Source organism: Pteropus alecto, unplaced genomic scaffold (genome assembly GCF_000325575.1).
Source record: "Pteropus alecto unplaced genomic scaffold, ASM32557v1 scaffold164, whole genome shotgun sequence".
Lineage (NCBI taxonomy): Eukaryota > Metazoa > Chordata > Mammalia > Chiroptera > Pteropodidae > Pteropus > Pteropus alecto.
The window spans coordinates 4,162,613-4,181,747 of NW_006439568.1; the positions used below are offsets into that span (position 1 = coordinate 4,162,613).

Here is a 19,135-nt window from a genome sequence, read left to right on the forward strand (position 1 = left end):
TATGACCCCTCTTTTCAAAAAGAAATAGTAGCATTTTGTTGTAGGATTGTTACATACAGCCCTGCAGTCTATGCACTGCAAGACCCAAGGAGATGCCACTTACAGAGCAATGCAATGTCAACAGGTGCCCTGGGGCCAGACACTGTGCTGGCCTGTCTTGGTATATATAAGATTTCCTTAAGCTAGGCACAGAGAGGGTAAGTAACTTGCCTGGTCATCCAACTAGCAAAGAACAGACCCTGGATGAACACTCTCCAAGCTTTCGGTTACATCCCCTCTCATACCTGCTTAGGAACTTGAAATTCATCCAGCTCAACAAACTGAGGCTCAAATATGTCAAGGGTCTTGCACATAAAGTCACAAATGTAGAGAGATTACTCAGTAATTCTTTTTGGAGCAGCATCTAGAAATAAACTGCCTGAGACAGACTTTTTCTAGCTCTGCTATTTTCTAGCTGTGTAAACTTGGGTGAGCTACTCAATCTCTTCGGAGCTCTGTTTCATCATCTGCAAAATGAAGACAGCATCGCTTCTGTCATGGGATTGGTCTTAGAGTGAAATATGCTAACTAGGAGCGGTCCAAGGAACTGAGCCCGACTCTGGTTTTCCTGCTTCTATCAGTGTTGTCTGAAACACCACTGTTGTTTTGGGGCCAAGACCTATCGTTGGCTTGAATTGACTTGAGGTCATTTCTAATCCCAGGCCTCTGATTTCTGCCAAACCAAATCTATCCAACCCTCGTAAACTGAGTTTTGGAACCTAAATCCAGGTCACCTCTACTAAAGGTTATCATGTTGGTTTTGGCCTGTCGCCCTGGCTCACTTCTATTTTTACTCTGCTGTTTCTACATTAAGACGGTCAGTAATGGAGACATGAGCCAAAGGGTCGATGCCAGCACTGAACTGGATTCAGGAGACCTGGGATCTGGTCCCAGACCCTCTCGAATCAGCTACGTGACCTTTTACAAGTGTTGCCATCCTTCCGAGGTTGTTTCCTCACTTGGCGAATGAGGGAGTCGACCTCAATGTACCTTCCATGGCTTCCATTTTATAATTTCCTCACCCAAATGGCCTTATTCTATGTTTCAATGTCCCCAGAACAGATACTTACCTGTATTGCCATTTTTCTCTTTGAGATTTCTCTCCTTTTCCTTTGAGAAAACAGGGAGACAAGATTAGTGACATTGTCATGCCTCTTTATCAATCCTGATTGCTAAGACTTTTAATTATCTCAGCCCTCTGCAGTCTCAGAGATGCCACTATAAGAGAGAATTCAAATGGTCCCTAATTAGCCCCAAACGAAGGCTCACTGTTAAGACCTGGAACCTACGTGCAGCGAGATGCCCTGCCCTAGAGAAGAGGTGCCCACACATTCAAGAAAAGTGCCACCAAGCTGTAGACTGTCTTGTCATTCATGCGCAGCCTTCTCTAAGTCACTGGGAAAGCAATTTCTCTCCCACAATTTTCCCACCTCCCTGGAGTATCACCTTAGTCTGTAGCTATCAGTTTTACGTTCTGGCATATTGGGTTGTTGCGCTGGTCCCAGCGACTGGGGAGGTTAGCAAAGAAAGAGGAAAGGGTTGAGTACTCACCGGAAGTGGTGTGTTCATTGCAGCAAAAGGAAGGGGGGTGGAGAGGGGGGCTAACGTTTGATTTATTCGACTATATATCAATCTTCATGGATAGTCCTAGATGAAGAAACTATGGTCTTTCCAAACTAAAGAATCAGAAGACTTTCTATTCCGTCACATACGATGATAACGCCTGCCTAATTTTTCTTTGCTTTCTTACTCGGGAATGGGATGTCTTATGAAATTCAGCCACAGATCTTTGGCCCCAATCTCCAGACCCACACTCCACTGGTTTTCCAGCTGTAATTTGATTTCTGTCTTGTTCCATGTGTATGAGTCCCCGCTCTGGAAACCTGCTGATTATTCCCATTTGCTGAAGCCAAGACTTCTGCCTTTACTTTGATAGTTTCCCATATGAACTCAGAATCCTTCTGGAGACCTGGGGCCCTTTGACCTGGGTAGTTCCAGGGGTATCTGAAGCCCACCTCACTAATGCCTACTTGTCTAGAGACCCTGTTTCTCCCAGCTGAATCTCCCTGAGTCTGACCTGGGCAGATTCTCCAGATGCCCTGCTGGACGGCACATCCTTCCAGCACTTACACAGAACCTGTGTCCTTCCAGCTTCAGCCAGAGGGTGGAGATTTAGCAATTTTAGATCCCTGGTCCTTCTAGGCTTTAAACCCTTCTATAGTTAACAGAATTACACCTGAGTATAGTGGAATTTAAAAGAGGGAATAGAGGGTGCTGGGCTTTCTTATGGAGGCCTGTGACTGTCACAGCCAGGGGAGACTCTACCTTCTGTGTTTTCTTCAAGGAAGCATAATATTTGGACCACCAGTCAATGACATTTTCAGCAGATTCATCTGCTATGGTCCTCTTTCTCCTTCTGGTAGACCTCCGGGAAGGTTTCCTAGCATCCTGGCAAGGGATGAAGATAGATTGTTAGTCAGGCCTCACGGATCTGCATGCTGGTGATCGACTGGTTTCCTGGTACCCTCTGGGAGGTGGCAGAGGTCTTGGCAGGTTTTATGGTTGCAGCAATCTGTACCACTTCAGCAAGTGAACATTTAATAATCTGTTTATCCATTTATTCATTTACTCAGCAGACGTGTATTGAGCAGAAGTGAGATACTGTGCTTGACATTGAGATACAGGGCAATTAGACACAATCCACACATTTGGGAAGCTTAGCGTTCAGGAGGGGAGACAGGCATATGATACCATGTGGCACAGTAGAAAGGGAATTAGCTTTAGACGTGCCTAGGTTGTAAATCACGAAGCAATTAATATAAATTTTATAATACTCAGTTTCCTTAACTAGGGACATTAATACCTGCCTACTTCACTGTTGTGAGGATTAAGTGACATAACATAGACAATTCTCCATTAGCATCCTTTCTGGTTTGAATGGGTGCAAATAAATGACACCTGCAACGTAAGTGATGGGGGTAGGAGAGGCAGTAATACATGTGTGGCGGAAAGGAGGCATTTGTAAGGGAAGGCAGTTGTCCCATTAGAGGAGGCTCTCTATGCGAGGCACACCATGTAGCCATCATCCACTCGCTCTCTCATACATCTCTTAAGTACTTACCTATAATGTGCCCAGCACTCTATCAGGTGCGAGGAATACAGAGATGCTTAAAAAACATCATCTCTAGCCTAGTGAGGCCCATGGTTTTATGGTGTCAAGAAACACTTAAACTGAGAATTCTACCATAAAGTGGCAGGTGCAATACTGGTGGGATGAAGAGGACCCCTCAAGGTGTCACAGAGGGGCTCAGTGAGCCCGGATGAAATGGAGACAGCATGAGCAAACATCCATTAGGCTATCTTATTCTGCTTTCTGTTTCAGCCCTTACCATTTGCTGGGCAGGCAATCTCTAAGACTTTCTTAAAACTGCTTTCTTCCTATCAGTCCTTAAGTCGACTGATACATCAAGATTTCGCACTCAAATTTATGGCTTAGATGGATTAATCACATTTTTGTTGTATGGTTCTTGGTACCCTTGTCCACCTCGCTTCCCAGAATCTCAGCTAGATGGGCATGAGAAGCCTTCCTTCTCTTCAGAATCCAGAAGATACATCTTTTTGTCCCACATGATCCTGTACAAAGTGGGTTCTAAGTATCCGTGGATTAGACCCAGATAAAGAAACCATCATCTTTTCAAGCCAATGAATTGAGAAGAGTTCCTGTTCGACCAAATGTTACTGTCCCATTTGACTGGCACTTTAACCTCATATACGTTGACTTATCTGATCCTACAACAGTGCTGTGAAGTGTGTGTTAAGGTCCCCACTTTACAGATGAGGAAACCGATGCTCATGCAGTCACCTTCCCCCAGGCACACAGCTATCAGGTGGGAGGATTAGTCTCTAAAGCCTCCAATACAAACTCTCGTGAGCCTCGTAAATATGAAGAGAGATTACATTCTGACCTTAGCTTTTCCATCTTTTGGTGGCTCCTGGGCTGCTTGTTTGTGTTCAGGCTCCAGCATAGGGGAGGAGTCAGGGATGTCAGCCAGGCTGGCCTGCTGAAACTGGGCAGAGCCAGGCACCACTGTGGGAGGTGGCTCAACATCCACATAGATGTGATCTGTTGGGGGCTCCTGGGAGGAGCTGATGGTCCCAGAGGGCTCAGTGGCTATCAGTGAATCTGAAAGAGCTGAAATGAAAGCACATCTGGTCAGGCAACTGGGCCGCGATACAGGGTAATCGTTTTAGAGACTTGGTGCTGGGAATCAGAAGGTCTGGATGCAAATATGGCAAGTTCCTAACATCTCTGAACCTCATTTTCCTTATTTATAAAATGACAGTGAAAATATTCATCTTCCTGGGGGGTAAATGAGATCAGGATGTAAGGCTTTGGGTGCATAATAGGTAATCAATAGATGGTTGTACTTATTATTGATCCTCAGAGTAATTTTAATGAACTATGGTAATTTACCATAGCTTTGTTTGCGGAAGTGGGGAGTTGGAGGCAGTCCAGTATGAGGGAAAAGGAAAAACAGAATTTGGTAGATGCAGCAGGCAGTGGCAATGAGCTAATGTACACACAGCAATACGGATAGAGCTTAAAACATAGCTTTGGGTAAAAAGATTAGAAAACCAAATGAAGGTTATCGCACCAGATCATAAATGCAAATTAAGTGGATTTGTATTTTATAAGGATTGGTGGTGTGGGGCCTACAGTGGGGAGGAGCCTGGGAGTGAAGACAAGAAATAAGGTATGGGGCAGGGTGGAAATAACAAGAAACCTTGAACAGACCAATGATAATCGTACGGCATGAACTGACAAGTGCAATGAACTCAACTCTGCACCTGAGATCCAAAACAGAACACATTAAACTACCATCAAGCAAAGACAAATGCCAGGGAGTGAAGCAGAGGGGAGTGTGAGTAATATTCCAGGAAGGCTTTTCAGATGTCGGCCTTAAAGTAAGGATGTGGTAACGACAGAAGTAGAGAGGCCTTGAGGAGCGAGTTCTGCAGAAAGACCCACTTGACTGTGGGGCATCTCTGTGTGGTCCCTGCAGCAGGCACCTGCAGGCCCGGTGGCTTTGTCGTCTGTGGCTCCGGAATCTAGGACGAGCTGCCCACCTGGCCCAAGCGGGGTTCCATCCACCTCTGAGGAGAGGGCAAGGGGCTCCCTGGACTTAAACAAAAACTGCTTCAAGCAGTTGATGGTGTAGGTGCCCACGAGCGTGCTCCTGCCGAAGGCTCTCCAGTCCACCACGCAGATGCTCAGGGGCGGGTGCAGTAGCTCGTTCTCGGGCAGCTCCTGCGGGGAGAGGCCAGGGTGAAGTGGGGGCACTGCCTGTGTTGACCTGTCTCGGGGCAGGACCAAAGAAAGCCAGGCACCCGTCCTCCCTGTCCGTGCCTCGTCATTCCATCTTTCTAAGCCACCCTGGAGCATGCCAGAAGTCCAGAGCATCGCCTTCTCATGCCAGGGGGTCATTACTCACAGGACGGGGAGTGGCACTAACAGTTCATCCTAAGTTTAAATTATAAAAATCACGCACTTCAAAATGGTAGTAGTTGTGAATTTTCTCATTTTGTCATTATTTACCAGGAGAACACTCATCTCAAATGAATGCTTACCCAGGCCCAAGATATAAAACAGATGAAAGATGAGCCATTTAAAATGGAGCTGAGGGTGAGGGACCGGGGCCCTGCCCACTCGTTCCCCTGGCAGCCCCCCCAAAACTCAACAGAGCTTGGTGAGAAAGGTTTGCACACATCATGCACATTCTTTAATTCTAGTCTTTGCTGATTTAGCATGTGCGTCCACTGGTACTGTCTGGGTTGGACAAAGCAAACTCTTTCTTCACAATTAGTTCCAAATCGGGGCACAAAAAAGTGTGTGGAAATACTGAACTAAACAAAAGCACAGATGCCAAAAAAAAATCACTTTAGGAGCATACACATGTAAACTACTGCCATTCTGTGTACAAATAATTTTTTTAAAATAACCATTTAAATAAGTTTTGGGGGGTTATCTTCTAGGCCAGTGGTTCTCAAACTTCAGCATGTGTCAGAAGGCTGTATAAACCAGATGTCTGGGCCCCAGCCCCGACCAGTTTCCGGTTCTGTAGTACCGGGGTGGACCTGGGAACCTGCATTTCCAACTAGTCCCCAGGTGATGCTGATGTTGATGAATTGGGGGTGACTCTTCGGGAACACTGCCAACCTGATTAGATTTACCGTATGATCTAACCTGGAGCCTTTCAGAATAAAACAGCAAAAGTCTGTTTTATCCCATTTTGCAATTCTGGCTTTTTACTAAATTAGACTCTTCCTACTTGCAGGCTTAGTGGACACCCCAACCTCCAAAACATCTTCCCAAGCCAAGTGAAGGAAAAAGCGGGTCCCATCTGTGGGACCGAAGGGGACGAGCAGGTGGGAGGACGAGGGGCCCGTACCACTTCGAAAGCATCGGCCTGGATGCTGAAGTTCGGGTTGTTCTTGTAGCTCTGGATCACACAGGACTTGACGCCTCGTCCCCCACACTCGATGAGAACCTGAGGACGATCCACGGACAGCAGCTGTACCTTCTTCATTTCTCGGACTCCCCAGAAGAGAACCTAGGAGAGGACCAGCAGAGCTGTCACTCAAAGACCCAGGGAGGAGAAGCCAGCACGAAAGCCAGCCATGCTGCCTGAGAATACAGCGTGTTCTTCCAGGAAAGGTCTGGGCAGTGACTGAGGGCCCTCCCAGAGAGGGGCCTACATCTCCTTTCCACCCTGCAATCAAGGCACCAACTGCCCTTTAGTCCCGAAGATGAAGTGGACCCTTCCGGCACCCTACCTCCACTCGGTATCTACTCAGCACTGGCCGGATGCTGGCAGGAACCGGGTAGATCTGGGTGACATCCGGTGGGTCAATGGGAGGGAGCCCTTGCAGCCCAGATGAAGGGACCTACCATACAGAACAAATGCTGGTTAGAAGGTGGAGGAGAGGGGAGGAAGGCCAACAGTGTCGCACGGTCCCCTTGTTCATACGACAGTCGTCATTCACCCCTCCCGCCAACCCCCGCCCATCGATTTGTTCTCTGCGTCTAAACTTGTTTCTGTTTTGTTTGTTCACTTGTTTTGTTGTTTAGAAATCATATGGTACCTGCCTTTGTCTGAAGGAATTAAGAAGTACAAATTGGCAGTTATAAAAACAGTCTCGGGGATGTAAAGTACGGCATAGGGAATATAGTCAGTGTTATTGTAATAACTGCATGGTGTCAGATGGGCACTACACTCATCAGGGTGATCACTTTGTAAGGTATGTAAATGTCTAATCACTAAGCTGTACACCTGAAACTAACATGATATTGCACGTCGATCTTAATTAAAAAATAAAATGACCCATGGGTAGAAGGTATCTATAGTAAGACAGATGTCATGTCAGTAGAAAAACATTCTCGTAATTGAAATACCTTAATTCCCTGGAGTAGTTGGAATACAGGCAGACTGGATAGCAATCTGGGCAGGAGATAGTGAATGCTGGAACCAGGACATGTCAGCGGGCATGCAAAGAAGAGCATGCATGTGCTATGTGCAACTGGTCTTGGTACTTCATGGACTGAGCTCGGAAACCAGGCTCTGCTGTGTGACTGCGTGAGTCCCTCTTCCTGCCAGGGCCTCAGGTACTGGGTCAGATGACCCCTGAAACCCCTTGAGAGTCAGATGTTCTATTACACATTGCTTTGGGGCAGGAGGTTCTCCTCACTGGGGTGTGTGTCTGACTTGGCCAAGAGGAAGCGTTTGTTTACTTCATTTCATTCTCTAAGCCCCATAACCAGTGGGTTCTTGATAAATGTTACTGACTGACACATTAGCTCCATATGCTCAAAAAAGCCTAATCACTCATCGGCACCTTCAAAGCACAAACATATCATCATTTCCTTTTCACAGACAAATTCTGGTTGGCAACGGCCGATGTGGTTCATTTAATTATGAGGAAGCTCGGAAAAAGCAGAGAGCAGACACTGTGAATGCCAAGCGGGCTGGAGACCATGAAGATGCAGGAGGAGCCAGACCAGAGCGAGGAGCTGGAAAAGGATGAGGAAGCATGGCCCAGGCTGCCTGGCGGTGAGGAGGTGAGCGAGTTGGCCTGCAACACATCACCTCACTGAGAAAGCTAATTGCTCCTCTAGCTCCAAAGGTGAAGTCACGGAACAGCTAGGATGGTGGCACAGGATGGTGCCTCTGGGTAGGATTTTCAAAAAGTGCCATATGTTTGCTCATCCTGGGGCTGCTAAAATATCGGCCTGGGAAATGTCCATGAGTGCCTGAAAGATGCCCTTGAGCTTAACGCAGGCCTTGAGGACTTTGCTTTGTGGTGGAGATTGAACAACTTTGCTCCCAGCTAAGAATAAATGTTTTCACAGGGAAATGGGTCAGCTGCTGGCTTATAAAACTATGTGGTGTGTAGTTACTTGGCTCACGGGGTCAGGGGAAGATCAAGAATGGTTATGAAGGCAAAATAGTAAGAATCAGGGGCGGGCAGGATAAATTGGCCCGAAAGCCAGATTGCGCTAACATCCCAGTGGAGACAAAATATCAGGACCTCAGAGGAGATCCAGCTGCAGGGCCAGGACGTGGTGCAAATTTAGGGAGACGTCACCCTCAAGGTCACACATGACAAGCCTGTAAACGATCGACCTTACCGTAGCCTGAATTACATGGAAAAAGAGGCAACAGGCTGTAGGACGAAGAAAACATTTCATTTGACGGAGGCGGTTGTGGGGGAAGCTCCGCAGAGGAGGCATCTTTAACAGGGACGGACGTGGAGTGTGGGGGTTGGGCGGGCAGAGCAAGGTCACGTTTCAGAAGGGGCACCGGCATGACTGGAAGTGGAGGAGGACACGCGTGTGGCGAGGTCAGGGAACGCGGGGCGCCCTGGCAGAGGGAGGCCGCGGGCGTGAAGCGTAGTATATTAACAGGCGAGGCTGAAAAAGGAGTTTGAAAACAGATCTGGGGAGAGTTTAAACGCCCGCCTATGGAAAGTGGACCTTCCCCTATGGACCAGATTTTCCTTTCATTAGATATAAGGAGTTACCGGGCAAACAAAGGTTCATGGTGAAAAAATTGGGGAATTGTTAAATCTTCTCAGAGTCTTAACCCTGGTAACCGGCATTTCAAATCCCCAGGAGGGATATAATTTGAATGGGTTCTCAAACTTTCTTTTTTTACTTATTTGGAGGGACTGTATTTGGTTTCCAAAAAATAAAAAGACCAGACTTTGGGAAATGTTTCTGGAAGTAGGAAGCCATTGATGATTTCTGAAGAGCGGGGTGGTATGGTCCAACTTGTGTTCTGGAAGAACACGGAAGATACGATGAACAGGAAAAGGGTAGGGAGCTAAAATGCCAGGAAAAGGTCTAACGCAACAGTCCCAATGAGCAGGGAAGATGGAAATCGCCCAAGGAACGGGCTCGACCTGGCTGTGGATATGGACACAGAGTGAAGAATTAAAGCTGAGTCTGAGTTTTCAAGGCAGAGAGTTAGAAGAGCGTTGGGACGAGAGCCAGGATTGGGAGGGTGGGGGGCAGCTCGCTCGGGGAGAGGAGGAAAATTAAGGTAATGAATTCAGTCTGGGGCCTCGAAGAACCAAGGCTCTCGGTCCTTCTTTTGAGACAGGGAAATGTTTCAGTAAAGAAGACAGAGAGGCAGAGTGAACCATCCACAAATGAAAACTGGAGCAGCTGGTGGCAAACAAGGGCATCTTCCAGCTCCCGTCTCTTGGCATGGACGATACCCTCATGCTAAGACAGTCACGCTGATCATCAAATTACTTTTTGAACAAGTAATCAAATGAGAAGAAGTCCTGATGAAAACTTAATGAATTCTCTCTTAGCTGCTTGTGTATGACGGTGCTTCCTCCATTAACTCGGCTGTCAGGAAGCAGCAGGATCTCCCCTAGCATCCTTGGCATGGAGGGAGAGAGGGAGGGTGACAGAAGGGACCCTGGAACCGAGAGCCGGGCCCTTGGAGGGCCGGTGGGGATCAGTGGGCCCGGCCCCTCACCGCGGAGTGGGGTGCTCAGGCTCAGAGCTCTTCAGGAAGCTTCGTGTCGTGAATGAGCAGTTGAGTGACTCTAGTTCAGTAAGCCTTGAGCCTCAGCTTTCTTTTTTATTTTAATTAAATGTGTTGGGGTAACATTGGTTAAAAACATTATATAATTTTCAGGTGTACGAGATTATAATTTGACATCTGTGTACTCTAGTGAGTGTTCCCCACCCAAGTCTAGTTTCCTTCCAAATATTTTTTAGAACTGACACATGATCCAGCAATTCCTCCCCCGGGTATTTGCCTAAAAAATATGAAAGCACCTTTTCATAAAGGCATATGTACTCCTATGTTCCCTGCAGCATTATTTACAATAGCCTAGACACGGAAACAACCTAAGTGTCCACTGATGGATAATCGGATAAAGATGATGCGATACATATACATACAACAGAATACTACTCAGCCATCAAAAAAGACGATCTGTGACAATATGGATGGATCGTGAGCAAATCGACTAAGTGAAATAAGTCAGACGGAAAAGGACAAAAACTATGTGATTTCACTCGTACGTGGAATATAAAACACAAAGTAACAAACTAACGAAACGAGCCTCAGCTTTCCGACGTGTAAAATGGGAACCTTTCACTAGACCCAGTTTTCCCAAGTCACCTATTCCTCTGCCACCGGTACTATTATCCAATAAACCTCGTCATTAGATATAGTCTTGTTTTGTTTTGTTTTGTTTTTAAAAAGGAAACTTCGTGTTGCTATGTAAAACAAGCACCACTTGCCGTAAATGCAAAGTAACTTTAAAAGTGAAAACAAAACAGTTACAGGACTTTGTAACGTGAAGCGTTTCTCAGACTTTCTTTCCACCGTCTTTCGCTACACCCGTGGGATCTGCTCCAGCTCCTTCCCTCTTACTTATTCTCCGTGTGCTAGGAATGCTTGTCTTCTAGTTGCTCTACCAAGTGAGATTATTTTTAGAAATTGGGATTTCTGTAAAACAGGGTCACCTGTAGAAGGACTGCTCTGACCCGTAGGTAAAGTGTCTCCCGCCCTCAGCGAATGGAATAGCCAGGGAGAGAAATCTCCCCGCTGGAAGTCTGCCTGGTCACTTCTCTCCAGGGTCCTCCCCAGGTCCCACCTGGTCCTCTACTGAACAGCCAGACTCGAGAGTCTCAGCTTCCCTCTCCAAGTTTCCTGCCTTTGCTTTCTGGAAAAGCTTTCCAAGACAGGAGAGCCGGGAGGCGCCAGGCCCGGCTTCATGAACGTGCACTTCCTGTGAGGCTGCGTCTCCGCTCAGGTGGACGAGACAGACGAGCCAGTGCAGATGTCGTTTCTAGTTCACTTACCTGCAGCAGCTCGAACACGGCAAGGAGGTCCCCTCCAGAGAGGTTCCCACAAAAGATGGGGTGGTAGCACAGCCTGGGTGCCTCATAGTCCTGATCCGCCAGCTTCACCACAGGAGCAGCCACTGTGGCACCCAAATATTCTGGCTTCCCCTAAGGCAGAAAAGAAATGGATTTTTGTCCCTGATTGTGACCTACCTGGTTCTGACTTGCATCAGTGCAATTTTTAAGTGATCTTCACAAAACCGTCAGGCTCAGTCTCTCCCGCTTGCTTACGATCCTCCAATCCTTTCCAAGCCTTGGGGAGCAGTGGAATCGATTTGGGCTCCCAGACTAAACGCTAAGAAGGCCATCTTAGGGGCTCCCTGGCACAAGGATATCTTAGGGCTTCTCTCTCCTCAGCACATAGAGCTTGGTAGGATACAGTTAAGTAACTGTCTGGGGCCGCCCTGAAGGAGAAAGGAGAAATAACATTCCGAAAGCTCCGCAGGGCAGGGCAGCATCGTGGCCGAGAATGTGAGCTTCGGAGTCCGGGCCGCCCCGAGTGCGTGTTCCCACATCTGCTACCTTCTAGATCTATGGCCTTGGGCAATTCATTCGATCTTTATTGAAGTTCATGGGTTTTTTTTGTTTGTTTATTTATTTATTTATTTATTTTTATTTTTTATGGGGGCATGAGGCTGACATAATGACATGTGTGCTCCACACAGTGACTGACATACAGTGAGTGCTGGATACACGCACGATGTATGACGATGATGATGAAGGCCAGTATGTTTACATGACAGAGCAGTTCTGCCCCATTTTATTGGTAGCAAAAGAGGGCATTGAAATGTTTTTATGTGTACGTACGGAAATGGGCCGTAAGTTTAAGCCCTATTTGATGGCACCACCTTCTGCCTCTTCCAAAGGGAAGGGTCCGCTTTCCTCCAGGAGCAGCACGGGGCTGCTTTGCTATTTATCTCAAGAACTGCTGAAATGGACGCTCCGTGCAGGCAAGGTTGCCAGCTTTATTCACTGCTGCAGCCCCTGGCACAGGGCAGGTACTCGTTACCTATTTACTGAGTGAAAACTGTTCCATTCATGACTTCTGAAGTCCAAGGTCAATGACCACATTCTCTTCCGGCTGAGGCTGCCTTTTAGCAGCTGCGCTGTTTCATTGCCTATAAACTCACGACCCAGCACTTGCAGAACAGGGAAGCTCGGTGGTGGTGGAAATAGGGTTTCAAGTTCAGTCACACTTGGAAACAAACAAAGCTGCCTGCTGGTATCCACTGGGGGGTGAGATCTGTTCCTAGTCTGGGGTGCAGTTAGGGCGGCTGAGTAACCTGCTGTGATGTTGTCCGTGATCTAGCTGGGAATACCTAAAATTAGCCCTGGAAACAAAAGAATCAACAGAAACCCAAGCAACGAATTTGCCAAATAGAATCTCATTTCTTAGAAAGCCGGCAGGCCCCACTGAGAGCACGAACGAGTCACTGGGTAAGGAGAGAAAGCTCTAGACTGGAGTCGCACACCTGGCAGAGTCGGAATCTCATGATCTGGTCATCACCACAGGACTGCAGGTGCAGTGTCGTGCAGCCTACAGGGGCAAACGGGATCTTTTACATATCTACTTGCATCTCTCCAGGAGGAAAGCACAAAACGTTCATATTTATTTTCTCTCCTACGTTTTTTTTTCCCCTTTAGATGTGAGCATGTAAACTTATTTCTCTGTGAAGGGTTTGGCTTGAGGTGAGGCTCGCGATCATGGAACGGAGACCTAGAAAGAATCTAAAAAGCAAAGGGGAGGCCAAGAGAAATCCATGGAGTGAGTTGATTTAGGAGCTCTCAAAGACGCTTGATCGTGGTTACCGGTTTTCAAATTAAAAAAAAAAAAAAAAAAAAAAAAAAGACAGGATTGGAATCATGTTGTTAGGAAGAAAATTAAAAAGATATTTACTTTGTGGCTGTCTCTACTGAAAATCTATACTAAATGCCCAACAGTAGAACTCATAATCAATAAATAGATACATCTAGCTCCAACTTACAGCTGGGGAAATGGAAGAGAGAGAAAAGGAGGGAGGGAGGAATGGAGAGAGAGAGAGAGAGAGAGAGAGAGAGAGAGAGCGCGCAAGCAAGCAAGCAGAGGTGCATGGAGAAGCAGAATGTGCGTCTCTAAAGGGATACAGACACACCAGTCCCCCTTGCCTCTGGTGTGCAGAAAAGAGTGAACATGAGAGTCTAGGTTCAAGTTCTGGCTCTGCCTCCAACTAGCTATGACCTTAAACAACGCATTTGACCTTTCTGGGTCTCTGTTTTCTTCTCTAGGAAACAAGATTCATGCTCTCCAAGGTCCTTGCTCACCTACAATTCTCCCATCCTAATTTCTTCCTGACCTTGCTCGAAGGTCAGAGCTGCCAGGATGCGCTGAGGTAAGGAGGCAAGGAAGGCTTTCTGGAACAACTATTGTCCCTACCGTATCTGTGCTTCTGCAACTTCCCGAGGAGGCAGAGACAGCAAAGAAAATAAAGAAGGCTTTGCCTTTCATTTTAGACTTCTTAATTTTCAAAAGAAAAAGATTTGATTTGTCATTTTTGCAAAACCCCCCCAGTAAGCTTTTGAATCTACCCAACTTTTCAGAACACGGACATCTTTAGAGAGGAAGAGGCTTGGTTAACATCCTAACAGAGATGGGACGGAGATGCATGCGTTGTTACAGGGTTCAGAAACAACCACCACAGAGACAGAAAGACCCAGTTCCAAAGATGAATTGGTGACAATACCCATCCATTTCCTTCCAGCCAGGCAAGGTCAGTAAACACCTTCTTTCAAAAGGCATGGATATTTTTACTAAGCAAAAATAGGACATGGAATAAGCCAGGGCCGGGTACAACTGGGGTGCTTTATACAAGTGTCCTATTCCTGAGGAAGTGTGTGTCGACTAAGTTCTGTGAACTGGGTCCAATTTTAATTGCAATGTGAAGGGAACTCTAAGTGAAAAATAAAAACCCTTTAGTAAAGCAAACGATCAGTATCCATCTTCCTGGTTCTGCAGTTCGTTTCCCTGGGTCAGAGTCGCCTCCGGGCTCATCGAGAGTCACAGGCTGGTTAAATAACGTGAGTCCCCGGAACTCGGCATTTTCAGCGAGGCGCAGGCAGCCCCATCCCGGGCACTCACCACCGCGTCGCTGTCATACAGCTCCACCACCACCGAAGGCGGGGACCCCGCCAGCTCCTTCTGGTCTCCGTGCAGCACCAAGTCATTGAACAGCAGCATCTGGTTCCAGGTGGGGGACAAGGTCTGGGAAATGACCTGGAAGATGGGGCCGAGAGGAAATCAAAAGAGCATTCGATTGGGCCACAGGGGTCCTGAGGTGCATTCGACAACGCTTATGAGCAACGCAGAGAACATGTCCTCGTCGTTTTCATTCAAGCGACAATATAAATTGAGGTGCCGCTAAGTACTGGGGGCTAGGGGATGAAAAGGGTCCCTGCCTGGTGGGCCCATGTCGGTTTTCTGAGTAGAACCCCGCAAGGAGTAACACCCCATGGGCCTACGTCATTTCAGCTCAATCCTACAGTCGTGCTGTGAGGATAAGACTAACTATCCTTTATCGAGCGCTTACTATGTGCCGGCCGCTCCACTTGACAGGCGCTGTCTCAATAAAGTCCACAACCGTTCTGGGGGATGGATACAGTTATCTACTCACATTTTACAGGGCAAGAACTGAGGCTCACTGGTCTAGAGCCAGCACATGGCAGAACTGAGATTCGACTCAGATTTCTGGCACCGAAGCCCAGGCAGCTAACCTCACTCACCTTCACCAAGTAGATGCTAGTATCATCTCTATTTAATCAAGGGCAAATTGAGGATGGGGGAAGATCTCGTGAGTCTTCACTTGTGAGCAAGTAAAGTTTTGTCATCAAATATGCTATAGTAAGATTTAAATCTAATCTTCCTTCTATGTATGGAATTCTACTGTGTTGTGGATATTTGTTTGACGACATTGAACTGGCCGGGGTTCTTCAAAGTAAACCCCACCGTTTTGCCTGACATTATTCTTTCTACCATTAAAGCTGTAATCTTGGGAGTTGGCTGCACCCATCATACGGATGGAGAGACCAAAGGACCAGGAAGGATCACGACCTGCGTAACCGGTCCAGCATCATGAGTGTGTCGCTTAGAAGTGGCTCACAGCCCCCTGCCAGGCCATTCAAGTGCAGCCTTCGGAAAGGAGGGCTCAGCTGGGCCTGCATCCTCAACTCTGTTAAACTGGATACATGGAAACATGCCAGTTTCACAGAGCTAAGGGATGATGTCCTTTGCAGGATGGGTGGACTCTGCAGGATGGGTGGACTCTGCCCCATTGATATGTGAGGCCCGTCCTGGAAAGAGGCCACAGTCACATTTTCCTCTCTTCCAGGCTGTGCAGGCGAATGGGTGATTTCACAGGTGAACACGGCACAGAGGCTCCTGGGTCCTGGGGAAAATTCCACGCCACCTCCAAACTGCACCCTTACTTGTCACTGTTCAGTCTGAGGGATCAGAGAGTAATCTGTCCTGGAATAACTGCCCAGGCTCCTAATCCCAAATAAAACTGTCATCTTAGAGTTTACATCAAGAGTAATCTCTAGTCACAGCATTAAATCATGGGCACTGTGGTCACGAAAAATTTTATTGCCTTTTTTATATGAGTCATAAACAGAATGCATTCCACAATTTCCTTCCTATCTTGCTTTTTAATTTCTAGAGTATACTAGACATCAGATATAGTAAGATTTATGACATAACACTTCAGAGAAAATCTTAACTTTTTAGATAGGAAAAGAATGGTTTCAACTAACTTATAAACAGGCGTTATGGAGTTGCAATGCAGAGTTAGCCTGCGTCGGTGACTGACATCACAAAGAACCGTGTGTTTTTATGTTGCTTTTAAAAAGCAACGTGATCTCGTTTGCAATATGCACCCAGTGCTGTGGTACCAAAGCAATCTGTGGTCCTTGCGCTGTCTTCCCTAGAGAAATAATCTGTCTTCCTTGGCATTTGGGCTACAGATGTTACTTGATAAGATTCCAGAGGCTAGCATTCATTCATTCATTCATTCATCATTCATTTATTCATTCAGCATATATTTATTCAGGACCTACAATGTGCTAGGCACAGTATTAGGCACCAGCATAGCATCTTGTTCACGGCAGGTGCTTCACAGCCGTTTGCATGAATGAACGAGTTAGTCCCATGAGTAAAAGGACCATGGCCACCTGTGAGAGGTACCGCAAGGCTCACCCAAACATTCTCCCGCTTCTCTGCACTCATTCCTTCGGGGCTTCCTTAAGCAGTTATGCATTGTAACCACATTAAATGACATCATTTGGGAGATTGTGGTACCGCTGAGCTAACACTTTGAAGGAGCGAGATACCATGGATGGAGCATGGCTTTAGCATCAGGTGCCCTGGAATGGAACTCTGCTTTCATGGGTGCCTGCCCGTCAACGTGGGCAGGTGATTCACCCTATCCGAACCATAGTTTTCCTCGTTTAAATGGGGTTAGAACCTACCTTATAGAGTTGTTAGAACCATCATCTGAGATAAAGCATATTAAGTATCTGGCACACAATGGGTGCTCAATAAGTGCTTGTGGCCCACCTCACTTTACCCCGTCCACACTTTTATCAATGAGTAAATATTTACTGAACACCCACCATGTGCCCGTCTAGGTGCACTGGGCACTCATGTCTAACAAGATACCACCCAGGTCCTCAGAACTCAGCATCGATCTGCTTGTTTGGAGAGCAGGTTCCACGCTCTCCACCCTCTAAGATGCCCTTTCCTCCTTTAAGGCTTCCTCTTAGCCTCTTAGTCCCTCTCCCCTTCCGTCCCCCAGGCCTTTCTCTCAGATCGGTTTCCCTTTCTCTTTATCGTTCAGTCACCACAAGATTTCTAAGTCTCGCGTTCTCAGTGGTGCCCAGAATAAGTGGATTCCCTTCCGACATAGTTTGTACCATTAAGTCACTTTATAGAGGACTGGTTCGCAGGACCAGCGCTTCGGAGACTGTTCTCCCTGAGCTCCATGTGGCCGGTTCAGATGAGAGCTACGAGGTGACTGGCGGAGCTCAGCTCTGACTGCAGGGACGCCAGGGTCAGCTTTGCCTGTCACTAAGAGTGTGAGGAGCCATGTCACACACAGACCACACCCTCCGAGGCAGCACAACACCGAGACAGGAGAGGGAAGCCGGAACTCTTTGTCAGCAAAACGGAAGCAGAGAAGTTAAGCAAAACGGCTTTGGAATTGGACCCACGTGGGTATCTATCTTGGCTCTGCCACCTTCAACCTGTATGGTCTCTAAGGCTTCCCTTCCTCAACTACAGAAAGGGGACAGTAATGACATCCACCTTTGGGCTGCAGGAGATGTAACAAGTAGTGCATAATAAAATGCTTAGCATCGTGCCTGGCGAGTAGGGAGCTTTTCACAGATGACAGCTATTAGTGCGAGCAGGAATTAGGTGCTTGGGTCAAAGTACGGAGGCAAAGCCCACGCCTCACTCAAATGTATTTTTCCTTTCAAATGGTTATCTGATATACAAATGCCATCTGTTCCTTTGAGATATGGGTCTCAATCAAATGGAGATACCGTAAGGACATGCAAAGTAGAAGGGTAATTACACAGCAACCCTTAATCACTTAAACCCCCTACCCCACCTTGGCCTGAGATCATCTCTGAGTGCCTGGATTCCGCAGCTGTGGCAGACGGCGGAGGGCCCCCGAAGACCACCCTTGGAGAATCCCCCTTGCCTCTGGTGGGAAGCCTCAGTGACAATAATAACAAGCTGTCACATAAGAGCTGTTACAAGCAAGGCACTGTGCTGGGTATTTTACCCTCTGGAAAGTGTAGGCAATGCCATCATCCCTCTATTACGGATGAAGAAACCGAGGACAAACGGGCTTTGCTTAAGGTCACACGGCCAGTAAATGGAAGAACTGGGATTTGAGCCCAGTTAGTGTGGCTCCGGAGCCTAGCTACCTCTCAAGACAGAAAGAAGAAAGTAGCCTGCAGCCTTATTTTCATGCTCATTCACTAAGTGAGAATGGAGTCACCTTCCTTCCGAGGTCTCTCTCGACTTCCCTCCCACTTGGAGCAAAGCCCTCTCTCCAGCGGCTCTTGGAGGGAGGCCCGGCCCTATGGTGTCAATCACGGTGTAACTGACTCGTCTGTCCGGAGCACAGCCTGACTCCACGCCCAGATGGCACATCACGCCCGAGCGGGTCTGGTCCCCTGAGCCCAGCACAGAGCGAAATGGACACAATGCTGGTTCCCATTATGATCACAGTCTGTGTGTCATAAATCAAGATGCAACCTCACCCATCACTTAAATGAGCCTCACATTGGAACAAAATGTCAGCCCTCTTAACATCAACCAACGTAACGGCCACCATTCATCAACCACTGATACACGTCGCTTTTGCTTCTTCACAGTAGCCCTAGTTTAAGATGCCAGACCAAGGTTTAGTGAGTAAAAGCAGCTAGAAAGTAGATGAGCTAGAATGTAGTCCCAGGTCTCTGGGTCTCAACTCTCAGAGATAGGCAAATCCTTGAAGGAGCTTCCCCCTCTCGGTATCGTAAATCCTCAGAGAACAGAGCAAATCTTTAGCAAATACGATCAAGTTAGGGGAGCGGTTTACTGGGCTCGCAGCGTTGACGAGGAGCCCTTTTCGCGTTTACAGCAAAGGG

General features: G+C 47.3%; 1 protein-coding gene across 1 annotated transcript in view; it reads right to left on the reverse strand.

Moving 5' to 3' along the window:
• The window catches only part of FER1L6 (fer-1 like family member 6), a 109,868-nt gene that overhangs the window by 28,463 nt on the left and 62,270 nt on the right, over positions 1 to 19,135 (reverse strand). Inside the window, exons 20-27 of the mRNA XM_006916569.1 lie at positions 14,583 to 14,717; positions 11,426 to 11,575; positions 6,874 to 6,984; positions 6,489 to 6,650; positions 5,167 to 5,347; positions 4,005 to 4,231; positions 2,365 to 2,487; positions 1,110 to 1,149 (exon numbers count right to left, since the gene is read on the reverse strand). Coding sequence (XP_006916631.1) covers positions 1,110 to 1,149; positions 2,365 to 2,487; positions 4,005 to 4,231; positions 5,167 to 5,347; positions 6,489 to 6,650; positions 6,874 to 6,984; positions 11,426 to 11,575; positions 14,583 to 14,717 — 1,129 coding nt within the window. The remainder of the gene's footprint in view (positions 1 to 1,109; positions 1,150 to 2,364; positions 2,488 to 4,004; positions 4,232 to 5,166; positions 5,348 to 6,488; positions 6,651 to 6,873; positions 6,985 to 11,425; positions 11,576 to 14,582; positions 14,718 to 19,135) is intronic.